Raw genomic sequence first — 12,356 nt, forward strand, 5'->3', positions numbered from 1 at the left:
TTTGCAAGCTGAACAAAAGTATATGCAAGTATAAAGAGATATATTTATACCCTTATATGGAAACATATTATACATGTACTCATTCACTCATATATTTATACACAACTATTATAAATAACTTCATACTCAGTGTCATAATGGTAAGAGATGGAAACTACAGACTTCCACAGCAGAAAGAAAGAAAACTGTACCTGTTGAAGGAAAAGTGGAAAAGGACCCAAGGAGTTTTCGAGCATTGAACAGGGAATGGGAGCCCATCTTCTCTTGGCGCGCCTTAGAACTGTTTCTTTAGTTTGTCTTTTCTTTAGGACCTCAATTCATAAGACAGGAAAAACAATAAAGTCAATGACTACTTTATTCTCAAACATTAAACAATGACACATCTTTCTCCTCTCATGAGGATTAGCTGGGGAGGGGTGAGACCATGGGAGTGTTTGAAAACCAAACTAAACATCAACACTGCGAAAAGATAATGAAGAAGTAACTGTCCTAACTGTTATCACAACAATCCTCTTGGGAAAATGATTTGGTGGAAATATGGAAGAAAGAGAGATGGAACTGGAAGCCTAGAAGCAAAACTGAAAAAAAAATTACTGTTGCCACACTGCCATGCAAAAACAGGGGAGAGAGATATGCAAAGAAAATATATAAGTGTGTATGTGCCCTTCTAAATTTAGCACAAGCAACTTCCACTCACCAGCAACTAGGCAGAGCCAGGGAACCAACAGAGAGATCTGTGTCAGAATGAGGAGAGAAACACGGTGACAACTCTCAAACTGCTGCAGTGAGGAATGGCTAATGGTTGAATAAAAGTTATTTTGATCTTGGGTGTCACAACACAATAGCATGCATGTGGTCCAAACCTCCTCCTAAAATAATCATCATGTTTTAAGACCACAGATTATGCTAAAATGAATGCAAAAAAAAAAAAAAAAATCTTTTCTTTCTTTATCCAGAGTTTCAAAACTTGTTTTTAGAAATCCATTCTATGGTAAAGCTAAAAAAAAATGTTGCTTTGTGTCTAATCTCATGTTCCCATGCTGTACCTTATCCCAATTTCTCATTTTATGTCCCAAAAGAAAAGGAATGACAACCCGAATGAACCATGTTGCACAGCCCTTTTCCTTTTAAACACTGTGAAGCTGCCTCATGGTTTTCATTCTTTTTGAAGCCAAACTATACCATATCCTTTCTGATTTCATATCTTCCCCGGTAATGTTGATTATATCTGAAGAAAAGACATCATTTCTTCATTTATGTAGCCTTGTATACCTTTGTTTGATGCTCCAAAAAGACAAATATTTTCTTCTTTTCTTGGTTCTCAGTGTTGGAAAGTAATATGGTAAAACTTCTCTTCTCCGAGGACAATAGAACAGTATTTGTTGTATAGACTGAACCATCTTCCAAAATTTGGAAGTCAGGATCACTTGAATGAATTAGATTTGCAGCTGTAAAGCACTCTTTCAGGTTAACTGTAGAAAATATGCACAGCAATCATTTTTAAAGTAAAACATAGGATATAGTTTTAACAGTAATGTATGCATGTGGGGAGGGCCAAAAACTTAAAATTAATTATACTGGCACTTGTAAATTTTTGCAAGGACACATAAAACTGTATGGTGTATTAAGTTGTGCTTAAACGCTTACATCACTTCTAATACCTACTTAACATTCTCTTAAAGAAGAGACATTTGCTCTGAAGTAAACATATGTGAAGTCCAGTGTTTGAATATTTAAACCAAAACCAAAAAAGTGTTTTCTTTATCAACAGAAGTAAGCCATAGAGTAATACCTAAGTACACCTGAAGTTACACAGAATCTAGCAACCTAAAATCGCATTTACTAAACAGAACTATTACTAAATTCTTTACATCTATTGCTAAGCAGTCATCACATTTTATGCTATCATTGGTTTGATCTTTTCTCACAGTTATGTGAAATAATTTAACTGATAAAAATAATATGTGGAAGTAAGTACAATACAGAGTGAAATATTTAAGAATAAAAATCCAAAAACAATACCTTTAAACTAAAAAAAAACTTTCAATACTATTTGCCAATTTTTTAGAGGCATGTTAAATGTCTTTATCTTTCCTCTAATGTAAATGTCAATAATTATTACTCAAGTGAAATATTTTTATTAACTTCATATAATCATGTTTTCCAAAAATAACAATATTCCTTCCATTAGAATGACACCACATGTATTACAAATGATAATATACTACGTTAGTTTTATCTACTAGTTCCAGCGGAGTTATCATTCTAAAAATTACACTAATTTTAAAATATCACAGCGAATCAGGATTTATTTTGTGTGTGAGTGTTTTTATTTTATTTTGAGTTCCAGGGTACATGTGCAGGATGTGCACGTTTGTTACATAGGTAAACACGTGCCACGTTGGTTTGCTACACCTATGAACCCATCATCTAGGTATTAAACCCAGCATGCATTAGCTATTTTTCCTGATGCTCTCACTCTCCCAGAACCCCAAACAAGCCCCAGTGTGTGTTGTTCCCCACCCTGTGTCTACATGTTCACATTGCTCAGCTGCCACTTATAAGTGAGAACATGCAGTGTTTGATTTTCTGATCCTGTGTTAGTTTGCTGAGGATGATTGCTTCCAGCTCCATCCACATCCCTGCAAAGGACAAGATCTCGTTCCTTTGTATGGCTGCATAGTATTCCATGGTGTATATTTACCAGAGCAAATCAGGATTTATTACAAATTTTAGGGCTTCCTTACCTCTACCAATAAGTTTCTCAGCATCTAGTTTGAAGGGAACATATAATGTCACATTTTTGCAGGCATCACTGGCAAATATTAAAATCTAAAAAATGAAAAAAATCAAATATTATGCATAAAAAGAAACCTTTAATGTGTATATCATTTATATAAATTATAAATTTATATATTATATACATATAAAAAGGATGTAATACTTATATAAATATTAATTACATTACATATTGATTGACTACACTAAATATTAATTTTAAAATACTTAATTAAATAGAAATACATGAATTTTTTGTGGTCTTTTTTTTATTATACTTTAAGTTCTAGGGTACATGTGCACAACATGCAGGTTTGTTACATATGTATACATATGCCATGTTGGTGTGCTGCACCCATCAACTTGTCAGCACCCATCCACTCGTCATTTACATCAGGTATAACTCCTAATGCCATCCCTCCCCCCTCTCCCCTCCTCACAATAGGCCCCAGTGTATGATGTTCCCCTTCCCGTGTCCAAGTGATCTCATTGTTCAATTCCCACCTATGAGTGAGAACATGTGGTGTCTGGTTTTCTGCTCTTGCGATAGTTTGCTGAGAAAGATGGTTTCCAGCTGCATCCATGTCCCTACAAAGGACACAAACTCATCCCTTTTCATGGCTGCGTAGTATTCCATGGTGTATATGTGCCACATTTTCTTAATCCAGTCTGTCACTGATGGACATTTGGGTTGATTCCAAGTCCTTGCTATTGTGAATAGTGCTGGAATAAACATACGTGTGCATGTGTCTTTATAGCAGCATGATTTATAATCCTTTGGGTATATACCCAGTAATGGGATGGCTGGGTCATATGGTATTTCTAGTTCTATAATTATATGTGATTTCTGTAATTATAAATCACTTTATATAATTATCAATCATTTTATATAGTTATCAAAATTAAAACATTTTGGAGAAAGAAATCAGGACAAAAGTATATCAAGGGGAAGAATAAAACAACATACTGAGTTCTAGCTTCCTCCTGCAAAAAGCTTGTAAACTCAAACAATTATGTATGCTCTTCAGCTTTGTTTCCTATACTGTAAAACGGATGTAATAATAACTTCACTGATTAGTTCAGTGCATACAGTGACGGTCCAACAACAGCCTATGTGAGAGAGTGCTGAAAACTATCAGGAAGGCAGCATAGGTATATCCATAGGAAAGAGAAAACCAAATTTACTGAGGCAGCAAACTGTTTCAATACATTTTTAATTGCCTATGAGATATGATACCAAATCAATAATATACCAAATAAAAAGTCAATGCTTTTAAAGACAAACATTGACTTATTGCCATGAAGTGATGATGGGGAGTATTTATGTGTTACTCCACACGATAGGCACATAACTTTGAAATATACAATTATTTTGAAGGTGTATCTTCTCATAAATAAAAGTTAAGTTCATTTTACAAAATAATTTACTTAAATTTTTTTAATGATTTAGTGATTCATGGTGAACCAAGTCCAATGCAACATATATATAAACACACTGAAATTTAATTCTGTTCTGACTGAAACTTTACAATGGATGTTTCTCAAAGATTCACATTCTTTTTTTCTAGTTTTACAAACATCTTTGACCAAAAGCAAGACAGTTAACTAGCATTTACACTGTTACTTACAAAGTTTATAAACATTAACTAAAATCATCAAAATTTGGATGGAAATGTTTATTTTTAATATATATTAAAGACTCTTTAATTATCCAGTTTTAATTACACTTGAAGGATTGAATAAAGCAGAGGTTGGGTTTCATTTGAAGTGTTGGGATAGACACAATAAAGACATTCATTTTGAACTGGAAATTAAATGATATGAAGAATTTTCACTGGCTGCATAGCCAAGAGAGAATAGGAGTAGAATCAGATTATTCTGAAGATTCCAGCTAAAGGTGATTGGAAGAATACATTCACTTATTCATTCAACCAGCATTTACTGGTTGCTTACTAAGTGCTAAACACATTCAATGGCGAGAGCAGTGAACAAAGCCAAGTCCTTGCCTCACAAAGATTACATGATAATAAGCAAAAGAAATACACAAATGCACAAATGTCACACAATGCCAAGGCAGCAAGAGATAAATGTCATGACAAAAATAAAGCAGGGAGAGAGGGTAACAACAAGAATACCTGAGTGTATATGAAGTGAGGAACTAGGAAAGAGTCTTCCAGGTGGGGCAAGAACCAGAGTAAAGATCCTGGAAGGAGACTTGTGTATTGCAGGAACAAGGTGGTCACAGTAGCAGAGCACAGTGAGGGAAGAGTGATAGGAGAAGAAAACAAAAGGACAGTCAAGGGCATATGATGTAGGGTCTAAAAGGTCATGGTAAGGAGTACAGATTTTGTTCTGAATGCAAAGAGAGGCAACAGCATGATGAAGCTGTGGAGTGGCGTAAACTGATATTTATACAGAATAACTCTACTAGTTATGTGGAAAATAGGTTGTAGAAGAGTAAGAGTGGAAGCCAGGAGACTGATGGGGAGACTACAGCAGGAATCTAAGACTGGGGTAATGGTTACTTGGGCTAAGGTAATAATGATGGAGAAGATGAGAAAGGGTTGGATTACGACAATTCTTTGAATAACAGTATCTTGGACATCCATCCATTCATGCATGAATTCAACAAATACTTATTGAATGTGTATTATGTACCACATACAGAGCAGTAAACATGGTCCTCATGAAACATTCAGTCTAAGAGTAAGACATATTTGTAATTTCAACAAAGTAAGACGAATGTAATGATAAGGAAGTACAGAGAGCTACAGGAGAGCAGAGGGAATAGTGATGTCTAAAAGCCGGGTGAGGTCACCTGAAGAGTGGCTACAAGTGAGACAGGCTAAGAGGAGACAGAGCTTAAATGTTGCAAACAAAAGAACAGCATATGTGAAGGCCCAGAGATGGCACAGACCTGAAGAAGAAATCTGGAATGGTTGATATGTGTACCAGAGCGGGGGCAGAAGTTTAACATGGGCTCAAAGAAGTGGGTGTGGGCCAAATTTTGAATGGCATTAGCAAAGCACATGGATCTTTTTTCCCAATGATAATAAGAAACAAAGACTTACTTTAAGCAAACAAATTAAGTAAGCAGCTTTATATTTGAATGTGATAGATCTGTCCAATGTGGAGAATGGAAATAACTGTCATTTCCAACAATAACAGGTTAGGTAATTAAGAAAAATCTATGCCAAAACTAATTAAAAATGATGCATAACATTTTTCGAACATCCTAAAGCATCAAAGAGCTACTAAAATAGCAAGCAACTGCTAGGCCAAAACTGAAGATGAAGCTGGAACACAAAGTGGTAAGAGGAACTCAGGAACAACTTCTGATCTGCAAAGATTTGACTCTGCTTTGTTGGCCTCTGGAGAGGAGAATGAAATCAAAGCACAGGGCCCACCTAAGATCTAAGAGGATCCACTCCACATTAATCTGGGACCCTAATGCTAAATCCTCATTACAAATTTGAGCCAGAAGTAAACTGGCCCTTGCGTGGATCTGTGATCCACACTCACATCTTTTGCTTGGTCCAGAAACTTCAAGCCATGAATTTAAAGAAGGCTTGACATGTGATCACCATCACAGATGCAGAAAGGCACTTGACCAAATTCAATAACCATTTTTATTTTTTTAGTCTCAAAAAATAAGAATTGATAAGTACTTTTGCAATGTGATCTTTATAAATTATAACACAATACAAATGGGAAAGCACTAGAAGCAATCCAGTTAAACTCAGAAACAACAGGCTTTCCAAGGTCACCATATGTAGTTTACATTATATTAAAGGTATATTTGCAAGAGAAGGATATTAGATAGGAAGATGTAAAAAAAAAAAAAATCTCTGCATTTAATATGACTGTTTACCTGGAAAACCCAAGCAAATCAACCAATACATTACTATAAAACAAGAAGAGACTTAAGTAAGGAAGCAGAAATAACCATGAAAACATGGCAATCATTAGTCTTCATACCTATAAACAAAACCAGTCAGATAATATAAGAAATCATTTTCCACTTTGGGAGGCCGAGGCGGGAGGATCACGAGGTCAGGAGATAGAGACCATCCTGGCTAACACGGTAAAACCCTGTCTCTACTAAAAATCCCTATACAAAAAAAAAATTAGCCAGGCCTGGTGGCGGGCACCTGTAGTCCCAGCTACTCGGGAGGCTGAGGCAGGAGAATGGTGTGAACCTGGAAGGTGGAGCTTGCAGTGAACAGAGATCGTGCCACTGCACTCTAGCCTGGGCAACAGAGCAAGACTCAGTCTCAAAAAAAAAAAGAAATCATTTTCAAAAGCAATTAAAAGTTGAAATGCCAAGTAGTAAATTTAACAAGAAACATGTAAAGCCTATTTGAAGGAAACCTGAAAACATTTCTGCAGGGCAGAAAAGTACACTTGCAAAAAAAGAAAGACAAAAATCAATAGCATATCTATATCAATTCTTACTAAGTTAAATTACAAACTCTTGATACCAATAAAAACCTCCATAAAATTTTCTCTGGAACTAAACAAGCTGATTTAAAAAGCCATAAGGAAAAAATAAAAAATTAAGATAGGAAAATAATTTTTTGAAAAGCAATGAAAGGCTATCAGCCCTAGCAGATATTATAAATCATAGAATCTCAACAATTAAATGAATATGGTCCTGGCATATGAATAGAATGATCTTTGAAGCACAGGTATTAGAAAAGAGGTAAAACAATTTGTATTTGCACTATGTATGACTGCATAAAGTCCCCAAAAGTTGTAACCTTTTATTACACCCACCAATAATTTATGAGTCAACCACATTCTTGCCTACATAGCATGTTGTTGAACTTTTGGGTGTTTGCCAAGTGTGAAATGGCATTTCAATGTAATTTTTATTCATATTCTATTATGAGTGAGGTTGACATATTTTTATAACTTAAGAGCCATTTTACTACTTTATGGATACTGTTACATCCATGTTGCACGTTTCCTTCTTGAGTTACAAGAGCTCTTTATGTATTAGATTAACCTTTTAAATATGACTTGTGAATATTTTTTCCAGTTTATCAATCACCTTTTGACTTTGCTTGTGGTGTTTTTGGTTGGTTAGAGTTGTTTTTCTGGCCATGAAGAAGTATGTATATATGTACTCTCATATAATTTTCTCAATTGTAATAAATTGGCTTTCGAAATCTAAGTCATAACTAGGCCTCGTGGGCTCCAAATTTATATAACAATTTATTATGTTTTCTTCTATTACCTGTAGGGAATCATATTTTACATTTAAATCTTTCATCTCTGGAATTTTCTGTGGTGTTCTGAATGAAGCATAGATTCAATTTATCTTTACACCTACATATATATATATATATATATATATATATATATATCCTCGATCATGTAATATCTATCATAAAATAGCTTTCTGTCTAGTAATATACAACATTTATGGAGGGAAGAACAAAATCTAACAAAATTAGGCACTTTTTTTTTGGACAGAGTGCAGTGGTGTGATCTCACTGAAACCTCCACCTCCTGGGTTCAAGTGATCCTCCCACCTCAGCCTCCCAAGTAGATGGGATTATAGGCATGCACCACCATGCCTGGCTAATTTTTGTATTTTTTGTAGAGAGGGGTTTTTGCCATGTTGCCCAGTCTGGTCTTGAACTCCTGAGCTCAAGTGATCCTCCCACCTCAGGCTCCCAAAGTGCTGAGATTTACAGACGTGAGCCACTGCACCTGGCCTAATTTACACTTTTATTTGTAAATCCCATTATTGGTAATCTGTCCTACTGATACACCTGCCCATATATGAAATGACATACATTCAAGTTTATTCATTGTGACATTATTTGTAATAGCAGAAGTGACAGATACAAGTGAAGAGACCCATGAGTTGTCTTTGAATGTAGATTTAATGGAACTTGATGGATTAAGAAAGGGGAGCAGTGAGAAAGAAAAAACAAACAGCTTTCAGACTTCCTACTTGAGGAACAGGCATATGGTACTGACACATATTGAAATACAGGACACTAAAAGAAAAACAACATTGTTTGGGAAGATAAAAAAATGTTGTGTCACACATCACAGTCAGTAGAGTGATACAAAGGACTATTGTTCAATGAAGACATCTGAACTAGCAACATTAATTTAGTGTATGTTGGCAACTGTGTGATATTTTAAGCTATAAAAGTGGATTAAATGCCCTAGGGAAACAGGGTAGATTCCAAAGGACAAGACCTAGAACAGAGCATCAAGAGACACCATCATTTAAGAGTGGAGGAAAAAGCAGTCAAATTCATAGAAGCAGAAAATAGAATGGTGGTTGCCAGGTGATGTAGGGTAGGGGAAACAGGGATTTGCTGTTCAATGGATATAAAAGTTTGGTTATGGAAAATGAAAAAGTTCTAGAGATCTGCTATGTGACATTGTGCTTATACTTCACAATACAATACACTTAGAAATGCGTTAGGAGGGTTGATCTCATGTTATATCATTTTTACCAAACCAAAAAAAGAAAAAAAGAAATAGACAAGACAAAAAGAAAAAAAGACAAGACATTAGGTAGAAAGTCAGACCCTGAGTGGTCAGAAAGATTAAAGAAAAAGGGAGTGAGTGTCAAGAATAAGGGCAAAAGCTACAAGGTGGAACCATATAAAGAATGAGTCATTCGGATTTAGCACGGGAGAGCCAGTGATCTCAGAGGGAGAGAGAAGCTTTATTATGTGGTTAGCAAAAGACACAGTTCAAGTGGCTAAGCCAGGTGTGGTTTGAAGAAACATTAGGAAGTGAGGAGAAGCTGATTTGTAGAATGGTGAAGGATTACTTGGGTATATGGGAAGGAGGTAATGTAAAGGATCCTACTCCCCTCCCAAAGTCATTTCTCCCCAATTTTTGAGACAGGATTTCACTCTGTCACCAAGGCTGGGATGCAGTGGCATGACCAGGGCTCACTGCAGCCTGGACCTCCCAAGCTCAAGCGATCCTCCCACCTTAGCCTCTCTCCAGTGGCTTGGACCACAGGTGCACACCCCATGCCCAGCTAAAATCATTCTTACTTAATAATTTCTTACACTCAGTATTTACACATTTCTCACACTTGAGACTCACAACCACAACAGCCACGTTGAGGTTGGCAGGGGTTTGCACAGACGTGCACAGAGCAAAAACCAGCAGAATGAGAGTGCAGCCAGGGCCAGCACACTTCCTATCCCACTCACTGATACCCCACCTTCTCCTAAACAGAATCTGAGATGACACACAGAAAGCTCTTTCTGCAGGTATATGCAGAGCAATGCTACTACGCATTGCCAGTGTCTGTGCATGCCTTTTCCTTTAAAGAATAATGGCCAGTGGTTTTAAAAGAAATTGCAATTTTATTAGGAGTCTAATGAAACTTTATTCCTTACTCATCAACATATGTTCTTACCGTTATTTATTCCATTCTTAGTTTCCTCATCTGTAAAATGTTAACTGCTGTGTACTTGGCCCTTTCTATATTATTAATATGCCCTGGGAATTTAGTTAAGGGTTTGAAGTCCATTCAGCTCCTCGAGAAAGACATTCTAATAATCGTAACAATTACCAATTCATGATTTTAAAATGTGGAACTCTACTGCGAAATGAGAGCCGAAGAGAAGGGGAAAGTATACGAATATTTCAGCCCCCAGTTCCCTTTTCCCAGAGGGAATTAGCCTTCCGGGTTCCTCCCTTTGTCCTTTAAGGTTGATTGGCTCCCAATGCCTTTTGCTCAAGGCAAGGAGCACTTTTCCACACCTGTCGAATTGCTTCGTCTTCCAGGAAGCCAGGAAAAGTCCAATCAGACTTTTTATATCCCACATTCCCCAGAGGCTGCTCCCGGCATTGGCTTTCTGTGTCTTCAGGCCTCCAAGGAGATCCTATCTGTCCAGGCTGGGAGTGGGGCTGCCCCGCTCCAAATAAGGCCAACCACTTAGGCTCCCAGCTCTGGGAAGGGGTAGGGTCATTGCTGTAGTGATCTTTAAAGAGGGAAAGAATCTGGGGCAAGGGGTGGTGGCGCGGGGAGCCAGTGGTGAGCAGAAAAATCGAGTCGCCCCTGGGGACAAGAAATCAGAAAGACCCTTCCTTCCTCCAAAGATTTAGGGAACTGAAGCCTCGCACGTTAAGAAACCACTGAAACTGTACAAATGTTCACCTACAGCCCGCCAGTCCACAGTCTTCAGGAGCAGAGGGTCAAGATCCCCTCCCCCACCCGCCACTTCCCCCCGCCCTTCTCCCAGAGTAAGCAATTCCCAGAAAGGCAAGCAGTTCCCTTTTTCACCCAAGGACACTCGCGCTCCGTCCCGGCCGCCCAGCGATTCCCCTTTCCGTGGCCTGGGCAGGCGCTGAGGCAGAGGGGGCCGCACATTCCCGGGGAAGGTGCCAGAGGCACAGCTGGACCGCTCCGGCGCACTTCGGCCCCGGCGCACCCCGGCCCCGGCGCACCCCCGCCCCGGCGCACCCCGGCCCCGGCGCACCCCCGCCCCGGCGCACCCAGCTCCCCGGCGCGTACCCAGGGGCCATGGTTTTGCCTGGGCGAAGGCGGCCCGCTCCCGCCTGAGTGCGCTGATTACATCTACTGGAGACACCTTCCCTCCCCTTGGGGATCCAACTCCCAGGTCGGGATCCTCTTCCTATCTGCCCTCCCCCACCCCCGCCAACTCCATTTTCTAGCCACCCAGAGGCCCCTTCACCCCAGCTTTTCCCTGCCACCCCCACCTATCCCCGTTCCCCGGGTTTTCCTCCGTACCCCAGGCGATCGCCCCCTTCCCCGGAGCGGTGACCGCTGCTGCACTCACCGCGAGGGTCAGCAGGAGCAGCCGGCAGAGGGCTCGGCTCCAGGAGCCGGAGGGGCGGGCTGCCGCCATGGAGAGGGTTCGGGACAGATCGCCGGCCGAGCGTCGGGCCGGGGTAGGAGGGCTCCGCGGGGCGAGGACCGCGGCCGGGGCACAGGCTGGGCCCGCTGCTCAGGAGGAGCGCGAGGCGGAGGAGGTGGCGCGCGCGGAGAGGCGCTTTTCTCAGCTTCTCTGAAGCGCCTGCCTCTCATCCAAGGGGCTTTTCCTTTGGCGGAGGGTGGGGCTCCTGGCGCGTCCAAAAGACACCGATCGGCCCCTCCTTGTTGTCTGTTTAAGACTTAAGACTTCATTTCTCTAAGAAAGCCATGGGTGGGAACTCCCTCTCGCCGCCACCCTTTTACCTGCGCAAGGTGTTTCTCACCAGCGGACGCCACCTATAAGGGCCATCACCCCCCACGCCCCGGTGTCCGCCAGGCGAGATTAACAGCCTGCCCTGCCCAGCAGAAGCCCTGACTGCACAAAGACTCACTCCTGAGCGCGCGCTCGGCCCCGGCTCCGCCCTGCCCGCTGCCCTTCGCGCGGGCCGCGGTCGCTGCCCTGGGGTCAATTACAGCGCGAGGTCTGAGCCGCAGAGGCTGGGTTTTAGGTCACAGCTGCCTGAGGCCCACCTGATAGAAAGTTGACTCCAAGGAGGCTGTTACACACTCTACTGGAGTGAATTTCCTACACACACCCACAAGCAGTTCAGACATCATAATCTGAGGCACCATTCTTTGGGGTCTTGTG

The 12,356-nt window shown here is 40.2% G+C and overlaps 1 protein-coding gene across 2 annotated transcripts in view; it reads right to left on the reverse strand.

Moving 5' to 3' along the window:
- The window catches only part of DSC2 (desmocollin 2), a 37,845-nt gene extending 25,749 nt beyond the window's left edge, over window positions 1-12,096 (reverse strand). For both annotated transcript variants that reach the window (XM_010380897.2, XM_010380906.2), the window contains exons 1-4: window positions 11,574-12,096; window positions 2,748-2,832; window positions 1,273-1,472; window positions 192-311 (exon numbers count right to left, since the gene is read on the reverse strand). In XM_010380897.2, the coding sequence (XP_010379199.1) occupies window positions 192-311; window positions 1,273-1,472; window positions 2,748-2,832; window positions 11,574-11,642 (474 nt within the window). In that variant the 5' untranslated portion in view covers window positions 11,643-12,096. The remainder of the gene's footprint in view (window positions 1-191; window positions 312-1,272; window positions 1,473-2,747; window positions 2,833-11,573) is intronic.
- Between the last annotated feature and the right edge of the window lie 260 nt (window positions 12,097-12,356).

This window comes from Rhinopithecus roxellana, chromosome 21 (genome assembly GCF_007565055.1).
Source record: "Rhinopithecus roxellana isolate Shanxi Qingling chromosome 21, ASM756505v1, whole genome shotgun sequence".
Lineage (NCBI taxonomy): Eukaryota > Metazoa > Chordata > Mammalia > Primates > Cercopithecidae > Rhinopithecus > Rhinopithecus roxellana.